The sequence below is a fragment of the Eleginops maclovinus genome, chromosome 24 (genome assembly GCF_036324505.1).
Source record: "Eleginops maclovinus isolate JMC-PN-2008 ecotype Puerto Natales chromosome 24, JC_Emac_rtc_rv5, whole genome shotgun sequence".
NCBI classification, from domain to species: domain Eukaryota; kingdom Metazoa; phylum Chordata; class Actinopteri; order Perciformes; family Eleginopidae; genus Eleginops; species Eleginops maclovinus.
In genome coordinates, this window is record NC_086372.1 from 4,717,714 (window position 1) to 4,736,226 (window position 18,513).

The following is an 18,513-nucleotide window of genomic DNA, read 5'->3' on the forward strand; positions in this document are numbered from 1 at the left end:
ATATTAGCAGACATCGGTGCTGTTTGTCAGTGTATATTTATCGGTCTCTGCCAATCGGGGTGGGGTTACACCATCTATCAGCTGTATACACACTCTCCCGAAAAGTAAGTCCCACCCTGCATGTGTGTGCCAGCTGACCAGCAGTCTACAGGATGTTCTCTCTAGTCATGTTACATCTTTTAATGTCTACCTGAATTCAGTTAAAATACTCAAAACATGTAGTCATCAGTTATTGATATTACATCACGTCTTTATTCTTACTGCTTTCAGTATGACAGTCAAGTATGCTTCCACAGAGATGCCTTTTACAATGATGAAAAAATACAAATATGGAGAATACAAAAAGGATTTGCTCTGTAGGATCATCTGCAGAAAAAAGGTATTCATCAGACAGGGAGGATTTAAAAATAGGACTGCAACGACTAACATTTTCTAGATTGATTTAATGAAGTGAATTGGTAAAATAAGTACATGGTGATGACCGCAATGTGTTCAAAGCCCAGAGCTATTCACTTTAATATGAAATAAAACAGAGTCAGGCAGCTAAGACTATACAAACAGCATTTTGTGTCCTACAATTGGTCATCCTCCTCAACAAAACATTTTTAAAATGAGTTAAAAAACAACAAAACTCAAATGGATCTTCAAAATGTCTAAAGTTCCTGTGTGTGATGCAGCTGACTGAGTCTGCTGTTGTGAGGTTTAAAAGAGGCATGAAGAAAGAGTCTGGTTTGGGTGAAAGTCTCCTGCATGACGGTTCTTTTCGGGGTCAGTCGTCGTCGTCGTCTCTCTGTCGGATGCTTCTTGATTTGCCGTTTTGTGTCTTGTTTTTCCTGAATGAAGTAGAGCCTCCTTCCTCTCCGAGGGAAGTGATGATGCGCTCCTTGAACTTCGGTTTTGGCTCTGGCGGCACGACTGCTGCTGGAGCGCTGACAGTGTATCCCTCCACCTTGGGAAGCTGTAAGTCCACTTTGGCACTGGAGAGGAAAGGAAAAAAGGAACCGTTAGCTACTAGCACACGTTTGCCAACTGCATACAATTCAGTCAATCTACCATCACTTACTATGGACACTCCTCTTCCTTGATCTTTTCCCAGGCTCCGTAAGGATTGGCAGATTTTGGTCGTCTTTTGATTTGCATCTTCACTGGTGCCACCTCCTTTTTCTCTTCAGGTGCAGCAGCTGTTGTACTTTGGACGTCTTCCTCTTTTTTCACTACCTCTTTTGTCATCTCCTCAGGCTCCGCTTTGGGAGCATCATCGCTCTCTTTATCTTCTCCCTCCTTTTCTGACGGCTCGGCTTCTGCTTTCCTTTTCTGAAAAAGGGAGGAAAAGCATGAGGAGTGGATTTTCTCAAAAGTTGAATTCTTTATCGATTCTCATTCACTGTCCGCTCACCCTAAAGTTGATCTTTGGGTATTTGGCGTGCTCGATGGCTTGTTCAGGGACTTCAGGCTCCTGAGATGCTGGGGCCTCGCTGGAGCTCTGCTCTACCCCCGGGGGCTCCGGCTGACTCTCTCCCTCTTTGTTGGATGCTTGATTTGAAGTGAATCCTGCTGGTTTCTCCCAGCTGCTCTCTGTGAGGTGAGGGACACCGATGTAATCACCGAAATAAGAAATGGAACTAAATAACATTATGTTAGAGCTTACCCCCAGTTTCTGAGTTGTAGTAATATGGGTAACCCTCAGGACTGACAGTTTCTATCCAAAGACCCCCTGAAGAGCGCTAAAGGAAAAACACAACATTAAAATAAATGCGTATCATCAGCAAGCCAAATCAATATACAAAAATGGCAACTTCAAAATATTTACCTCAGGTTTTGCAGAGGCCGAGTTTTCTCCCCGGAAAGCCTCTGGATTTTCCCATCTAGATTCTGCAGTTAAAAGAAAACATAAAACCCAAATGAAGTTAGAAAAAGTCATTTGAACATTTAAATATGTTGGTGTACAGGTGGATGTTTGTGTACCTCCAGTTATTGTGTTGTAAAAGTACGCATTGCCATCCTCTGTCTGTCCTTTAACCCAAACCTGTGCCCTCGGTTGACCTCTGGGCATTTGGTTTGATTTCTGTTTCTTCTGCTGTTTTTTGGACTGGGGTCCACCATGGGGTCCTCCATGAGGTCCACCATGAGGTCCGCCTTGGGGTCCACCCTGGGATCCCACTTTAGGTCTTGCCTGGGGCCCCACCAGAGATCTTACTTGATTAATGACCTGAGGTGTTTCCTCTTCGGTTGTTGTCTCGACGGGTAAACCTGATCCTAAAACAAAAACACATGAATGTAAAATGAAATGTAATAAATAGCCCGTATGTTGCACATTATTTTAATAAAATAACAAGCAATTACCTGAAGACTCCTTTTCCATCCTCTTCAGATCTTCCTCATAAGCCTTCATCGCAGCCTCCTCCATTTTCAGAAAGTCTTTAGACATGCGTTCCTCCTGCTTCGCCTTGTCAATGCTCTTCTTTTTAATCTGCAGCAGGAGAGATAAAACGAGGTGAGCGGCAGCATCATAGTTACCAATAAGAAGCGAGTATTAGAGTCAGAGCGTGATGTCTGGACTTTATCTCTCCTTCCAGTCCTGAAGATGGTGCCAAGACGTTTTTTCAAGGCTGAGTAGTCTGTTCAATGCCTAGTGGGTCAGCTGATTCTGATTCTACCATGTAATAAATTACTACTCAGCAGCATATTACTCCTAGCAGGTTGAGTGTTACAATATTTCTTCAGAAAAGAGAAACGTTTGTTTAAAAGTAAATACCTCAGTGATTTTTGCAGCCACATTTTCTTTGTGATTCTTCCCTCTTTCGTGGAACTCAACACTCTGCAGAGGAAAACAAAGAGAGACACATGAGCATAATATATGGGATACTGTCCTCTGCAACATGAACTGCATTTTGTGGAATACTCACAGGCTTATTGTCCGCAATCCAGCACTTGCAGTACTGGCAGAATTTCCTTGGTTGTGATTTCCAGTATTCCGACCTGAAAATGAACCAAACTCATAAGCTAACTGAACATTTGGGAAGTACATTTGTTCTTTAGCTTTGCACAGCTAACGCGGCTAACCGGCTAAGTTTCTGCCCAGGGTTGATTTATAATTGTATACATTCTATAAAAAAAGAGACACGTAACTTACAGAACGACACATTTAATGTTTCTCCTTACTTACATTTTATGTCTTAGTGGTTCAAATACGACGAAACAGTTTAAAACGATCCAAACATGACAACCGCTTCCCACATTTCATGAATAACAACACAGTCCGTTTCTGATGATGTCATCACCAGTTGCCGTAGAGACGAGCCCTCAAGCCTATTTTTTTCTTTAAATGATATTAACAAATTGTACATCTCACAGACTAGGAACTGTGGAAACACTGCGACAAATTAATTAATTCGGGCATTGGTCCGTATGCAGAAGTTGTGTGAAAATGGGAAAACATCAGAGTAAACACTGTGATGTTTGATATATAAACAGAAAATAGCCCGTGTGTCTACATCGCTCCCATATGGTCTAGCGGTTAGGATTCCTGGTTTTCACCCAGGCGGCCCGGGTTCGACTCCCGGTATGGGAACTACCCTTTTTGACAAAGAACATGTACCGATGGTCTTTATAGAATCAGTACCCTTCTTATATTCACCAAATACTGTTATTGATCGAAGCACATTGTTAGATATTAGATGCAAACGTGCTAGATAAGTGCAATGAATGCTTATATTTATTGCACTCTTGTTGCAAGGACTCAACTGGTTGCGTCATCTCTGAGCGCCAGGACGAACTGTGCGTTGCTAACCCGCGACAGCACCTGTCTTTGGGTTATCTTGAGCCGCTTTGCCGGTGTTGATAATCGGTTTCCTCTCTAGTCCGTTGCCAAAGCTCCCGGGCTGCCCATGAACAGCGCCATGGCTGCGTCCTCACACCGGATAATGATGGGGCCGCTGGTGGCTGCCATTGACCAGGGCACGAGCTCCACTCGGTTTTTGGTAAGACGAACCAGGGCGCCAGCTAGCTGTGTTGCATTCAATGTCTGCCTCATAAAGGTGTCAACGGTGTCCTTGGGTGTGTTTTCCACCGTGTACTCTTGCAACCACAGGGACGGTTGTAGTCGGTGTTTGGTGTTGTTTCATGGTGTTAAATGAGCTGTGCTGCTGGATAACGAGCAACAAATTAACCAATGATGCTGCATTCAAGTGACCCCTTTGAGGTGGAATGAAGGCTAATTACATTTCAATCAGGTGCTATACTAATTACAATTTTGAGATATTTGTACTCTAATTTCAGAGAGAACACATTATACCTTTACGAGGATACATTTGTCTGACAGCTTAAAGCATTAGTAACTATAACAATTGAGCTTTTTACACAGAATACACAAGAAAATGGGGAAAAAATGTGATTCAGGGGCAGATTCATCATTCGAATGTGTCTTTTGGTTAATACAGGTTACCAATTTAGAAATAGAAGTATTATTATTTAATATTCTTACACATAAACACAACTTAAAATGCTGTATTTCCTTCTTGCTGTCTAACTAGAAGAAACATGTTTTTGATTTACTTATGGGTGTGACTGATAGCTTAAGGCCTTCCTTATCAACACAAGTCGCTTCAATTTCTCAGGGACATGAATCAGAAATCACAAAGCTGCAGATCTTTAAACCTTAGATCAAAATAGGGGGATCTGCATTTTAGTTTATTGTAATTCACAATCCCAAATAGTTAATGCCACTTGACATTTGCAGAGATATTTTTGGCTGTGTTTATTGTACCGTGACATGATGACACTGCCTAGGCATAGTTGCAACTCTGCTGCTGTGTGCAAAAAGCCTGCATGGTAAAAAAATTCTGCATAGAAGAAAGTATTCGTTATGTTGTGATATAACTGCACCATGCATAAATATATATACTCCTCCTTCAAAGGTGTTTAATGCAAAGACAGCAGAGCTCCTCAGCCATCACCAGGTGGAAATCAAACAGAGCTTCCCAAAAGAAGGGTTAGTGAAAAGATACAAAACAATTCCTAAGAGATGCATTCACATTCAGGAAATGAAATCTTTTTTTACTGTGATCTTTTTCAGATGGGTGGAGGAAGACCCCAAAGAAATCCTGCAGTCAGTTTACGAGTGCATGGAGCGGACGTGTGAAAAGCTCACCCAGCTAAACATAGACATCTCAAACATTAAAGGTACACATGTTACTCCGTGTTCTGATGAGGCCCTTTCATGTATTTAATCTAACACTGTGGAAATGATTTGAATCTGCGCAGCTATTGGAGTGACCAACCAAAGAGAGACCACGCTTGTTTGGGACAAAGAGACGGGGGAGCCCCTCTACAATGCAATAGGTAAAGCTGAATGTAGTTTCCTTTATATGAGCACTAATGTGAGACTTTTAAAGGATAAGCAGACAGAATCGAATGGCTTTTGATGAGATTTTTGGCTGCTATGAAATAATGTTGTCTTCTGCTCAGTTTGGTTGGACCTGCGGACTCAATCAACAGTGGAACGTCTCATCAACAAAACCCCAGGAAGGAATAAGAACCACTTAAAGGTAAGCACTTTTGCTTTTGTTTTCCATTGACGGGAACAGCAGGTACAGCGCTGAGGTCCACAGCATATACTGTCAGATGGACAATGGGCCTCATTCACCAGTAGCTCTAAACCCCTTTCCCAGTGGACAAAAACCCCACTAACATCTGACTTTTGTCATCAGTACAAATGTTACAATCTACATTCTTCCACGGGACAAATGACTCTGCAGCGGTCACGGTATTTATCGGCTCCAGCCCTGCAGGGATTGAAACGTGACCCACCGTGGACACGCTCGTTCCATGCCCTTTTTCCCCATTGAGAATGAAATAAAAAATGCTGGAAGGAAAATCTTAAGAGGAGGAAGCACTGCATTTCAAACTTGAGTACTGTGCTATCACAAAATGTCCTTTTTCATTCCTTGATATGAATTGAAGCACCATTCTTGCAATTTCAGACCAAATACAGACTGATCCCGTTGTTGGTCGCAGCATTAAAAATGTCTTTGTCCCCCTGCAGCATAAAACAGGGCTCCCCATCAGCACCTACTTCAGCGCGGTGAAACTGCGCTGGCTGATGGACAACGTGGACGAGGTCCATGATGCCGTGGTGTCACACCGCGCTATGTTCGGCACCGTGGACTCCTGGCTCATCTGGGTCAGTAAAGGTGTGGATGTCATTAATATGTACGGAGTGATGATTGGACGACGGTGAAAAACTGTGTGTGTTTTCGATGGATGTCCAACAGTGTTTGACTGGAGGGAAGTCTGGCGGCGTCCACTGCACAGATGTGACCAACGCCAGCAGAACCATGCTGTTTAACATTCACACTCTGGACTGGGACCCAGAACTCTGCACGTATGGCTCAGAATATCTTTAAATCACAACAATGAATCAATACTTTACAGCTCTATAACACATAACTTGTAAGTAAAGCAGAGTTGTTGTCATTATTCATTGGCTGATGCTCTTTCCTCTGATTTCCGTCAGATATTTTGGTATTCCCATGGAGATCTTGCCCAGAGTGAGGAGTTCTTCAGAAATCTACGGCCTCATGGTAAGGTTACTTAAATATAAAGTCTACTCACAATTACACTTTAATGAGTGTTTTAATTAACAGGCCACTCATAAGATTTCTAGACATGCATAAAGGTTGTCTGAAAAGTTCTTTTTAGGCATTTTTGTGTGCCATTGTCTCTCTTCTCTCACTGGTAGAAATTATGTTCTAGCCGGGTAAGTAACACTCGCCATTTTAACCCGTCCTGCTTCTCCGTGGCCAAAGCACACACACCTTCACACAGTGCATTTCCAACATTCAAGGCTAATGATTCACTAGCTTAGGGTCAGGTTTTCACCACTTCGGGGTGACTTTTGACTAACCAGGAACATTTTCTCTTATTCTGCCAATGATTTATGTGGCTTTATAGCATGTAATCCTCATTCTCTTGGTATTCCTGCCTTCATTTCTGCTGCTTTTAGCTCTTTTATGTCTCCAGATGCAGCAGGCAAGGCTCTAAATATCAAATGTATGCATAAGGGATTATATATTGGATCACTTGTGAGCTAAAAAGAGCGATATCCTTAAGGGATTACAGTAAAAGTGAATATTTTGGACTGTGTGATTTTTAACTTTTGCAGACTATTTACATGCACAAAAACACACTGCAGGAAAGGGAAATCAAAAAGCATAAGAAGGACTCTTTAACCAAATAGAACGCAGAGAAATTGTAAAGCTATACTTTATTGTGTACAAAAAACAAGATGAACCAATTTTTCTCTTGAGTTTGAATCCGGTTAAACCACACACACGTATGAGGGTATACATGTGCGCTGCATTGGAAATGTACTGGAGCCCCCCCCCCTATCATTGCTTCTTGTGGCATGCCATTGGCCGGCCATCTTCCTCTGCGACGTCCCCAAATTTCTTCACTCTTGGGCGCACGCCGATTCTACCGACTCTATCTTTCTGTCTTCATGGAAACAACGAGTAGGAGTGAAGACATTTCAGTGTGATACGGTTATTGATGTTCACCCTCACCGCTGGTTTCCCCGCACCGTTACAGTATGCTGTAAAACAATGTGGTAGTGTGTGTTTGTTATTTGGCTTCAGGCAGTCAAATAATGAGGAGTCCCCTTATTGTCTGCAGTGTTATAGTCAGGGCTGTAGCTCATAGTGATTTATAATTCCTAATAAGCAGCAAATATATTGCAACACATTTTGAAATGCTCTTATAACATGAGAGGTTTGAAAACACAGCTCCCGTATTAAACACGTTTTTCTTTTGGCAGAAATCTGGAGCTCTTTCAGGGATCCCCATCTCTGGGGTAGGTTCCTCTCTGTTTTACTTTCCAATTTTGTGCCCATGTGCTCAAAACTGCTTGACGGTATTTGAGGAATTCGCACTGGTTCCTCCTGATGGGTTTATGTGTGATTTTTAAAAACAGTGTTTAGGGGATCAGTCCGCCGCGCTGGTTGGACAGATGTGCTTTCAGGACGGGCAGGCGAAAAACACGTGAGTAACTTCTGCGTTGAGTTGTGCGGTCACTTTTCCAACAATTTGTCGATTGAATTTCTCCTTTTTGCTCTTAAATGTTTCATTAGCGTTTGAAATTCTGCTGAAAAGTTTAATTCCTGGTGTGTTTCAGGTATGGAACTGGCTGCTTCCTCCTGCGGAACACTGGAGCTAAGGTACTCTACTTAACACTGACATTTGACCGTTTGCATCCCTTCAAATATCGAACTCTTTCTGTTGTTTTGTAGCCTGTAATGTCCGAGCACGGCCTTCTGACCACTGTGGCGTACAAACTTGGCCGCGACCAACCTGCATGTTACGCACTGGAGGTACTGAATCTTAAATGCACACATTTTCACGACTTTCATCAAATCATACTTTAACGTTTTACTCTGTTTCTTTTTCCAAGGGCTCTGTAGCCATTGCAGGCGCTGTGGTTCGTTGGCTGCAGGACAATCTGGGAATCATCAGTTGCTCTGAAGAGCTCGGTATGTGCTGACGAGCAGCAACTTAAAAAAAGAATAACTTATGTAGCGTTTGGCTGATTGAAAGCTCATGTTTCTGCAGGATTCCTTCTGTTTTCAAGTTGTATCTTCATGGTCGATTGCTTGAATCTTAAGTGTTGCAATTTATTTTATGATTTCAATTCCATTTCCTGTTTGTGTTTTCCCCCGTTGCAGAGAAGTTCGCAGCGTCTGTCGGCACTTCCTACGGCTGTTATTTTGTTCCTGCGTTTTCGGGCCTCTATGCACCCTACTGGGAGCCCAGTGCAAGAGGGTAAGAAGAATACACACCTTAAATCAGTGTCTAAAATCCTTCACACAGCCTTACTCTCTGTTCACTCAATACTCTCTGACAGGATCATCTGCGGGTTAACTCAGTTCACTAATAAGAATCACGTGGCGTTTGCTGCGCTGGAAGCTGTGTGTTTCCAGACACGGGAGGTAAGCACTCTGTCCTGGTGGCATTTTTCAGTAAAGAGCATGGGGGCATTGGAGTCTGGCATGAGCTGCAGAGGCTAGAACACATGTTTGACTGGCTGATTTCTAATAGGAAATGAAGGCATGTTGTATTTTCCACTGATTTATGTTAGAAAGGTGCTACATTTAAAATAACAAGTTCAACTCGTATATAATTTCTCTTTAAATAGCAAGAATCTCTACGGTAGATTTGTATACGTTTCATTTAGATGTTGGTATTTGTGTGATAACCGTTTTATTGTTAAGATCCTGGACGCCATGAACCAGGACAGCGGTATCCCCCTCACCCAGCTCCAGGTGGACGGAGGGATGACGTCCAACAAGCTGCTGATGCAGCTGCAGGCCGACATCCTCTGCATCCCTGTCGGTAAGATCCTTTTACACCATATTTCTTTAGGCATTCAGGGAGTCAAAAGGGTAATGCAAAGAGGCAACTATTGCGTTGGTGTAAAGAAACTCTGGCAGGGGGTCCGTGGACACGTGTTCCCTTACAAAATATGTTTTTGCTACAAAAAGTAATGTCTTAAAACATGGAGTTCTTTTCTAGCCTGCTTCAAACTGTGATGGGGCACTACTGCCATCTGCTGGCGTAAAGTGGAATAGATGAATAACAAACACAGGAGATGAACAGAAGTATTTTGTTCATGAGTCAATATGCAATACCAATGCACAATATTTGACCTGATTACAAAACTATCCCTTAAATATGTCCATAACGATGCATCAACTTCTGCCAGTAGGTGTTTAGATCCGAGTTTCCTAAGCTAGATAACAAGCATTGCCACATGACTGTCCTTCATGTTGTTGTAAACATGCTACTGATTGTTGTGTGCAGTGAAGCCGTCCATGCCGGAGACCACCGCTCTGGGCGCAGCGATGGCCGCGGGAGCAGCAGAGGGGGTGAGCGTGTGGAGTCTGAACCCGGAGGACCTGAGCGAAGTCACCTCGGAGAAGTTCGAGCCTCAGATCAACCCAGAAGGTACCGACTCATTTCACACTCGGAGAAGCACGTGTCTTCAGGAGCTGCAAAGTAAGAGCTCGTCTGTTTTATCTGCAGAGAGCGAGTTCCGCTACGCTCGATGGAAGAAGGCCGTTCAGAAGTCCATGAACTGGGAGACGACGGAGCCTGTCGGTAACGGAAACGGTGAGCAGGCACCACACTACTGGATATCGTCTCACATGTTTTCTGTCTTATGGCACAAACATTTAGCAAAAGCACCAATGGTCAATCGTACAAGTTATGTTGTTGAGAATAATCCCCATTGCCTATTGAACCAAATTCAGACTCTCAGCAGAAATATTTTCAGAACCATGATGAAATGCTCACCGTCAAAGTGACCAGAATATTATAGGATGTTTACAACAGATATTGAGGGGTAATTTGAGCTATCTATCCTACTTTTTCTCGAGTTGCTGGTCTACTGCTGCCTCCACCAATCAGTCTGTTGGTGTTACTGTGTGACGTCGATTCTGAACTCACTTTAGACAAATAAACCAATCGTTGCATGGATCCCTTCCCTCCCCTTGTATTAGTTTTAAACACGTTTCGAGGCTCAATGTGCACAACCTTGCTGAACCCACCGGATGATGATAAATCCGTCCCAGACTTGGCCAAAACACTAACCCGCTTGGGACGTACCTCAAAACTAAATCTGGACAAACTGACTTCATCAATCAATCCATTTTTTCTTGCCTCTGTGTGATTTCTCTTCTGGTGACCAAAAGGAGAAGCTAGCATTTTCAGCAGCATCCCACTGGGCTTCTACATCATCGGCAGCATTTTGATGTTAGTCGGTGCGAAACACCTCGCAGGTCAGTGTGTGCGCATGAAGTTAATACAGTTAGGAAATGATTCAAAGACGCATGTAAGACATTTTGTTGTGTTGGTGGTTTAAAAATCCTCTTTGTGCATTTTTTTCCCTCAGGCAACAACTAGGCTCCTGGAGGCCAAAGAGGAAGTGGAACCAACCCTTCTGTTTCCAAAAAGGGCATCACAGGAAGTCTGCAATAGTTTGGAATGACTTTATTATTTCCCCCTCCTTGGGTTTTTATCCACAGCACACATGAGATGAATTGAAGCGGGACTGTGCATGCAGCTTTTCTTTTTTCACTACGTTGATGGTCTGAGTTTCTGAAATGATTTCTGTAGAAACTTCACTGCAGATGATTTTGAGTTTGAAAGAGAAACTCACTGTCATGTGCTACTTGTTGTTCTTCTCTGTGTTGCTGCAGAGCACTTTATTATTCTGATTTGTATGTCTTGTGGGAGCTGTGTACTAACAGAGTGTAATTTATTATTTTTCTATCAGTTGGGATTAATACAGGATGTTTGTATTGAAAGGAAACAAAGGTAAGGTGCTCTTTGGGGGAAAGGTGACTTTTTTTGTATATACTGTAATAATTTTAAACAGGAAACATGAATTGTGTAAAAGGCAAACATGCTATGAAAGGCAAAGGCAAATTCTTGTTTTGATGTGTTGGAAAAATATATATGAACACATAGAAACAAAGAGTGTATATTCGTGTGACTTGCTCCCAAAATCGAACAGGTGGAACACTGAGCAAAACAAACTGAAATGGCTGTTAATAAGTGACTCATTTTGTGGACTACAATGATCTTAAGTGGACTGAAATGTTCCCCAAAAAACATCAAACTGACTTCCACTGCATGCAAAAGATGTGCAAATCTTACATGCAGGACTTCATATGTTCAAAGAATTTATCTCGATTAAAAGGGAGTTTCTTTTTAATTCAGACACCTAAATTCTAGGCCTCTGAGTCATGGTTTGAAGAGTTAATCTTAAGGAAGGAAGGCGTGTATTTATTCTGTTGCCCAACATTCATCATGTTTGTCTTCTCCGATTTGATTTGTACTTGATCGTACTTGCTCCAAATGTCATGTAGATATTTGCATAACTGAAGGTATTAAAATACTGCGCTCAAAGTGCTCTTTTGGATTCAAACACAATTGGAAATCACCTCACATTAGAAAAACGGACCTCAAATGCTAGCAAGACCTTTTAACTGTGAAACTGGGTTTTGATGATGAATGGTTGCATATGGAACAATGTCTGCACAGTTCGCTAGTGTCATTCCCTTCAATGTAAAGGAAAGACCTGTATGGCTAGTACTGCTGGGCTAGAAATAGTGTGAGGTCATGTATTTAAACAGGTTCTCTGGGAGAGTAATTGTCACAAACATATTAACAGTGTGCAAACTGAATTAAAAACAAGAAATATGACACCAAGTAATGTTTTTCACTTTATTTAAAGCCAACACTGACTGGTTAGTGAGTTATAATCACCTTTTAATGCATTATTATTATTATAGTACACATAACGACCATTAAGAAAAGGGACCAGTAGAGTGCCAGCAAGTAAGGGGTGTGTGTGTGTGTGTGTGTGTGTGTGTGTGTGTGTGTGTGTGCTTATCTGTTGATCTATTCAGTTTTAAAATAACAACTTTTCTTCGTTTGCCAACATAACAAGCTGGCTGGGTTTTTTGTTTTTTTGGGACGAAAGCCAAGCCTAACCTGCTTTTCTTCAGGGTTATTTCGGCAACAAATGGGATCTGATAACAGAGGAGTGGTCAGTACCAACATCACATGCAAGTGAACTCCTGCTCTTTCACTTCTACAACACAGAGGCTTCATCCTGCAGGCTTTCACACTGTGGCGTCTACAGAAGTAAGTGTTTAACAGGCGTTTAATACTCGGAAACCTTGTTTTTCACCACTTGTTTTCTGTGTGTTTGCTTTTAAATGTCATTAACACAAGCCTTGTAGTGTCCTTTAGGGGAACTAGCAGAACAATGTCGTTTAAAAATATAAAACGAATGCTTTTCCTCAGCTCAAATAATATGTTTGCTCTGCAATTGAGTCGCTTATAGGCTTAACATTTAGTTATAAAGGCTGGATTGTACTGTGGTTTTGCAACACATTGAGCTCATTTGCATATTAACTGAACTTTCAATGCTCTGTTTTTCCGCTGAAGAAATGGACTTTAACCTGACTTGATGTTTTTATATTGTGATTAATATGCACATACTTCTACAACTGAATCAACCCGAAGTTCCAGGGTGTATTTTGAAATGTTTCGGACCTTTATGTTTGACTTTATTTAGTAGACTCACCTTTGTGCCAGTCAAACCAGGAAGGACCCCCAGGTGTTTTGCAGCGGTTGTTCCTCGTTACTGATCTGTTGAGGCAGTCTCTTTATTATCACACCTTGTCTTTGACACTTCTGCTGACGGACTTACTTTTCCTTCCAGGTGTATTGGAGAAGGGGAAAATAACTCCTTACCAATGTTGGACCCAAGAAGGAGCGAGTTTCTACCAATAGGGGCCAACTTAAACCAGAATCAAGGTCATATAAGATTCATGAAAACACGTAGTAGTTTTATTCGGTGGTTCCTGACATTTGATGCCTTGTGTTCAGTACACGGGGGAATGAGGAAGCCCCTCTGTGTGTTGTGTTTGTCCCACTTCATTCGCACTTGACTTTAACCTTGTGGTACTGCGTTTGAAATAAGCCACACTTTTAACTACAGCGTCTTTGACTCTGTATTTGATCAGGACATCTTTAAGTTACATGTATTGTACTTTAATATGTTATATTCAACATTGAGAGGAACAATATACAACAGACTTGAGTGTTTCCCCGTCTGCTACTCTTTGTTTGCGCTCTAAAATCTAAAAGGTACCTTGATGTACTTTTTTATTTGGGCATTTTGAATACATTTGATTGGTGGATCGATCTTCTAAGTCAGAGTTTTTCTCGTGTGTGTGTGTGTGTGTGTGTGTGTGTGTGTGTGTGACTTTAAAAAAACACACTTTTTTTCATATCCAAAAACAAGATCATAAAAAGCAACTTAGAAATATAACCTGATGTTTTTTCCGACTGTTTTTAATCACACACACACACACGAGAAACTAATTTACATCAGCTTTAGAAAGGGATTACCCGATATGTATTTTTCTCATTTGCCTTTCAGGGCTTCCTTATACTTCGATTCAAATTTTAATAAACAGTTTTTTACAGCCGGTTAGAATTGAGTCAAGACTTTGACATGAGTAATCTAGAGTCTGAACTCTCCCTCCTGTTTGTTGGCCAAATACTTTGAATGCCTGTATGCTTATGAGGATTCTTTAACAGGCATTGGTTTGTCGTAGGCTTCCTTGTCGCTGATCCCAGGCCGCCAGACTACGCCCACGCCATGCACAGAAAGACTGTGAAGGAACTGCTCGTGATGAGGCGCTTAGTAAGTCACAGCAACATGACCATACAAGTTTAGGATGACTTATAAGCCAGAGTTAATGTAGGGTTTGTTTTTTTCTAAGAAATGTTGCAATCGACTCGACTATTTGATCAAATGTTAGATCTTTTTTCTTCTAGTTTGATTATGAGGAAGTTCCTTCAGTATGAGGAAGAAGTTGAAACCTTGAAACCTTGAAACCTTGAAGTTAAGCATTCCTTCAAAAGTGAAAGTCACTATGCAGGAAGTGGCAAATGTGCATTTGATCGGCTTCAAAACCCTCCTGAATTACATTCATATGCTTCTCTTTCAGAAGCAGAACTGCCTGCAGGACGACGAGAACTTCAAATTTAAAACTACAAAGTCTGAGGAGTTTGCCTTCGTGAGTCCTCAGCTGTTTGGACCTCCAGGACAGCCCAAAGCTAGTTATGAGTATGCTGAAAATGGCATCACTTCCCCTCCACAATTGCAACATCCCACTCCTGATGCTGGAGGGAAACTCACCTTATTTCACTGGCAAATCCAGCAGCAGGCCCAGAGGGTCGGGGGGGTTTCTCCTGAGCTGCTCAGCAAGCAGGATGCTGATGGTGACACGTATGTATTGAGCTACCAGTCATACTCCAGGCTTTCTATTTCCAAACAATTTATTACATCCAGTAATTCAAATTCATTTACATAACTTCACATGTAGCTCATATGCACAAAAACGGCTCTTTTTTTCGGCCAGATTCCTCCACATAGCAGTAGCACAAGGGAGGCGTGCTCTTGCTTATGTGATCGCTGCCAAAATGTCTCAAAGTGGCTCCCTGGACATTAAAGAACACAACGGGCAGGTACAAACCCTGAGCAAGGCTCTCTGTGTTCATCTCAGTTAATGACACGCACTCAAAGCCGACAAGTAAAGCCATGATCTTTGTTAACAGACGGCTCTTCAGATAGCAGCTGCCACCAACCAGCAGTTCATAGTGCACGACCTGCTGATGCACCGGGCCCAGATCAACACCAGGGACCTGTGGGGCCGCTCTCCTCTGCATCTGTGTGCTGAGAAAGGACATTTTCTCAGCCTGCAGGTATGGAAAAACGCTTGGCATGTTCAAATGTCATGGAGCCAAGATTAATTTGGAACCTCAAAAATGTTGTGCAGTAGTGTAAACTTAAACCTTCAAATCCACACCTGTACTTCCACAGAGCATCTGGAGGACACTAAAGGTGACTGGTCAGCAGGTTGATGTTGAAATGTTCAACTACGATGGTGAGTACGTGTTATTTTAGTTGAAAGCTGGTATGTATGAAGTGTCCTCGTGATTAAATCCTGCTGTTCTCCTTCTTGAGGTTTAACGCCGTTGCACGCAGCTGTCTTGTCCCACAACGCTGTGGTTAAAGAGCTGAGGACTCTGAGAAATCTGTGCTCCTATATGAAAAAGGAGCTGGCGCAGAGGGCACACATGTACGTCGAGTGTATCAACACTCTCCTGCTTACAGGAGCCTCAAGTGGGACGAGGGTAACTATGAAAATGATTTGACTTGGGTACATGTGACGCTTTTTAGCATCACGTTGAAGATTGCATTGTTTTGTGCAGGATCAAAAGAGTGGAAGGACGTGTCTTCACATGGCAGCCGAGGAGGCAAACGTGGAGCTGTTCAACATTTTTCTGGACCAGCCGCAGTCAGTAGTAAATCTCAAGGTTAGTGTTTCTATTTGCAATCAATGGGAAACACACACACTGCACATTATCTAATGTACAATGCTGTACGTTTCAGACATACAGCGGTAACACGGCCCTGCACATTGTCAGCTCTTTGCAAAATCATAAAAGCCAAGTGCAAGCTGTGAAGCTGCTGATGAGGAAGGGTGCGGACCCCGGGAGCAGGAACTTTGAAAATGAACTGCCGTGTCAGCTGGTGCCTGGAGGACCCATTGGGGAAAAGGTATTTCTGATCACACACAAAGGCAATAATAGGTGGACGTTTGTTTCCCCATACAATGTTTAAGTGTCTGAACATCGAGTTAATAATTGCTGATCTGATTTCTTTAATTTTCTTCAGGTGCGGCAGTTCCTGAAGGGAAATATTTACATGCTTAAGTGAAGCTCAAAATCACTGTCAGTCAGACAGTCCAATCTATTGTTAAATTATTTGCCAGAAAAAGGCAGATGCTGGTTGTTTCAGTGAAACATGCTTATTGTTCATTACCATGTAATGCTCAAAGAGACAGTGAGGATATGACCTTTCTGTTTTTGTTTTGTTTAAGATTAAGGATTGGGAATATGCTCTGTAAATCAACATCTGTTTTGGGTGATTTATTGCTGAGGTTGTGTTTTTTTTATTTCTCTTTAGTAAATTCCTTTAAATCGTTTTAATCAAATAGCTCACAGTGAAACTAGACCTTTGTAGAAAGCAGAAGTATTTTTAGTTTCAATCTCCATAAGGAGCAGTGATGTTTTTGTACTCCTCTCAAAGTGAAGTATTAGTTTACGGAACGATTAAAGGTTAGGTAACTGATCACAAATGTATGACATGCTAGACTATGGATGTTTTGTATATGTTATTTCTGTCACAAAATGTACCTAACAAAAATCTAAATGTACAAAAAAATAAAGAACATTGAAATCTGTTCGGTTCCAAAGTTAGCCTTTCATAATTAAATGTAGAGTTTGGTTATCAGCTCAGTGTTTGAACAAGGTTCAATATTCAAAGGTTTTGATTTCATATTCACAGAAGCTCAAGTGTAGAAACGTCAATGAAAATCTTAAGTCCTGAGCTCCTCTAACAATGCAATTATATAAGACATAAAACAAATTCTACGTACTGTAAACAGAATGTGAGTATTTTACACTAAGATGACATGAAATGGTGTTTATCACAGTGCTAACTATTTAGATAAATTGTGCGATGACAACAGATGAATGTTTATTGAGGCACTTTGAAGCACTAACCACCTCTGCTGCTGCTGCTGCTGCTGCTGGGCCTCCTCATGCCTCTGGAGGAGAGGGACGTGGAAAGAGAGAGGAGGAAAACAGCAGAAGGAGCCGGAGCATCTTGTGTTATGAGGTAGGTGCTGAACAGCCACACAAACACACTTGGTCGCTGCCTGTTGCTAGCTTGAAGCTTACTCATGCTAACGTTTGTTCATGTGCTACTCTAGCTGCAGGGGCCAATAAACAGGGACGTCATAACGTGTGGCAGGAGTGTCCAAACTATGGCCCGGGGGCCAAATGTGGCCCGCCGGCTATTTTAAATAGGCCCTCAGCTAATTCAAAAGGATAATGTCATATGGCCCACAAATGAAACTTGTGCTTGACTTATATTGTACTTAAATATAAGTCAAGCACAAGACGATATGTAAACACATATTACACTGTTTTCATGAGTTAATGAACCCACTTTTCAACTAAATTCAGGCAATTAAAGTCGAAAACATTGTCTAACAAATGTAAGTTGATCAAAAAAAAAGCCCAATAACAGATTTACAGAACAAGCTTGAAATATACCCTCATTTCCCCCTTATTGTAAGCACTCTGAGCGGGCCCTACGGAGAGCTGTGGTGTAGGATGTTTTTTTCCTAAAGCATATTCAAGTATCAAGCATAACTTACCTACATTTGATTGATTTTGCTAACTTATAACCTAAGTTAAGAGGCAATATATTTCAACTCTAGTAAGGGGCCCAGACCTTCGTATATTTTTCTGTATTTGGCCCTCAGTGAAAAACGTTTGGACGCCCCTGACTTGTGAGATAGCTTTTGTTCAGTGATGGAAGAAGTACTCAGATGTGTCACTTGAGTAAAAGTAGCAATACCGCATTTTAAAAGTTCTTTATTGCTTTAAACACATTTCATAAAAAAGTAAATGAATGTAATAAAGGTCATAGTATATACATGTCATGTTTTCTAAATGATGTACTTTTATATTGTTCTACATGCTGTACTATGACTTTACATTATATGTTCAACAAACTACACTGCAGCTTTATTTTTAACAGACTATAATTTCCCCTCTGACATTCTCCAGGGATTCCCAAAGTGTGGTGTACGCGAGCTGCCACCAGGGGGTGCGCGAGATGAAACATGTAATGGTGGTCTGGTGTAAAAATATTACAGTGGGATTTTTCCATAGGCTACAATAAAAAACAGGAACAAAAAACATTTCCTTTGTAATCCCTTTTATTTTAAATCAAAAACTATAATTTATTAGTTTTTGATAGAAACGTAGAAGAAGAACAAGATATATATATAGTTTCATTCC

At 41.6% G+C, this 18,513-nt stretch overlaps 3 protein-coding genes and 1 non-coding gene across 7 annotated transcripts; 3 read left to right on the forward strand and 1 right to left on the reverse strand.

Moving 5' to 3' along the window:
* Positions 1-229: 229 nt before the first annotated feature.
* wbp4 (WW domain binding protein 4) lies at positions 230-3,405 on the reverse strand. Its single transcript, XM_063877412.1, has 10 exons — positions 3,167-3,405; positions 2,907-2,979; positions 2,756-2,818; positions 2,344-2,470; positions 1,966-2,256; positions 1,811-1,872; positions 1,649-1,724; positions 1,397-1,575; positions 1,064-1,314; positions 230-977 (listed from the first exon to the last, which is right to left on the reverse strand). Coding segments are annotated over exons 1-10 (1,332 nt in total). The 5' UTR covers positions 3,169-3,405; the 3' UTR covers positions 230-769.
* Positions 3,406-3,499: 94 nt separating this feature from the next.
* Positions 3,500-3,571, forward strand: trnae-uuc (transfer RNA glutamic acid (anticodon UUC)). The gene has a single exon. It is a non-coding gene; the product is annotated as a tRNA-Glu (tRNA).
* A 178-nt stretch (positions 3,572-3,749) lies between these two features.
* gk (glycerol kinase) lies at positions 3,750-12,264 on the forward strand. Of its 3 annotated transcripts, XM_063877427.1 has the most exons (21): positions 3,750-3,980; positions 4,917-4,990; positions 5,075-5,181; positions 5,263-5,340; positions 5,467-5,546; positions 6,044-6,181; positions 6,273-6,382; positions 6,515-6,581; positions 6,740-6,757; positions 7,814-7,849; positions 7,970-8,037; positions 8,171-8,213; positions 8,286-8,366; positions 8,447-8,525; positions 8,718-8,814; positions 8,897-8,981; positions 9,264-9,384; positions 9,853-9,996; positions 10,075-10,161; positions 10,743-10,829; positions 10,943-12,264. In XM_063877427.1, exons 1-21 carry the CDS (start codon positions 3,888-3,890, stop codon positions 10,951-10,953), a joined length of 1,704 nt encoding a protein of 567 aa, XP_063733497.1. In that variant the 5' UTR covers positions 3,750-3,887; the 3' UTR covers positions 10,954-12,264. The 3 variants fall into 3 exon arrangements, with proteins under 3 accessions (XP_063733497.1, XP_063733496.1, XP_063733498.1); XM_063877426.1 differs by having other exon boundaries at positions 9,853-10,161; XM_063877428.1 differs by lacking the exon at positions 6,740-6,757.
* A 209-nt stretch (positions 12,265-12,473) lies between these two features.
* On the forward strand, positions 12,474-16,883 carry nfkbiz (nuclear factor of kappa light polypeptide gene enhancer in B-cells inhibitor, zeta). 2 transcript variants are annotated; one of them, XM_063877430.1, is made up of 11 exons: positions 12,474-12,702; positions 13,286-13,380; positions 14,187-14,275; positions 14,583-14,863; positions 14,997-15,102; positions 15,193-15,339; positions 15,458-15,521; positions 15,602-15,771; positions 15,850-15,954; positions 16,031-16,198; positions 16,316-16,883. In XM_063877430.1, exons 2-11 carry the CDS (start codon positions 13,320-13,322, stop codon positions 16,355-16,357), a joined length of 1,233 nt encoding a protein of 410 aa, XP_063733500.1. In that variant the 5' UTR covers positions 12,474-12,702; positions 13,286-13,319; the 3' UTR covers positions 16,358-16,883. The 2 variants fall into 2 exon arrangements, with proteins under 2 accessions (XP_063733500.1, XP_063733499.1); XM_063877429.1 differs by having other exon boundaries at positions 12,515-12,692.
* The last annotated feature ends 1,630 nt before the right edge of the window (positions 16,884-18,513 follow it).

Bases quoted from the DNA above. Each gene is read 5' to 3' on its own strand.
- wbp4 (XM_063877412.1), bottom strand. The intron at 2,819-2,906 runs GTGAGTATTCCA...TTTCCTCTGCAG, and splicing joins GGATTGCGGACAATAAGCCT to AGTGTTGAGTTCCACGAAAG. The intron at 2,471-2,755 runs GTATTTACTTTT...CTCCTGCTGCAG, and splicing joins TGGCTGCAAAAATCACTGAG to ATTAAAAAGAAGAGCATTGA.
- gk (XM_063877426.1), top strand. From the start codon at position 3,888: ATGAACAGCGCCATGGCTGCGTCCTCACACCGGATAATGATGGGGCCG. The intron at 6,383-6,514 runs GTATGGCTCAGA...GATTTCCGTCAG, and splicing joins TGGGACCCAGAACTCTGCAC to ATATTTTGGTATTCCCATGG. The intron at 8,038-8,170 runs GTGAGTAACTTC...GGTGTGTTTCAG, and splicing joins GACGGGCAGGCGAAAAACAC to GTATGGAACTGGCTGCTTCC.
- nfkbiz (XM_063877429.1), top strand. From the start codon at position 12,622: ATGCAAGTGAACTCCTGCTCTTTCACTTCTACAACACAGAGGCTTCAT. The intron at 15,103-15,192 runs GTACAAACCCTG...CTTTGTTAACAG, and splicing joins TTAAAGAACACAACGGGCAG to ACGGCTCTTCAGATAGCAGC. The intron at 15,340-15,457 runs GTATGGAAAAAC...GTACTTCCACAG, and splicing joins GACATTTTCTCAGCCTGCAG to AGCATCTGGAGGACACTAAA.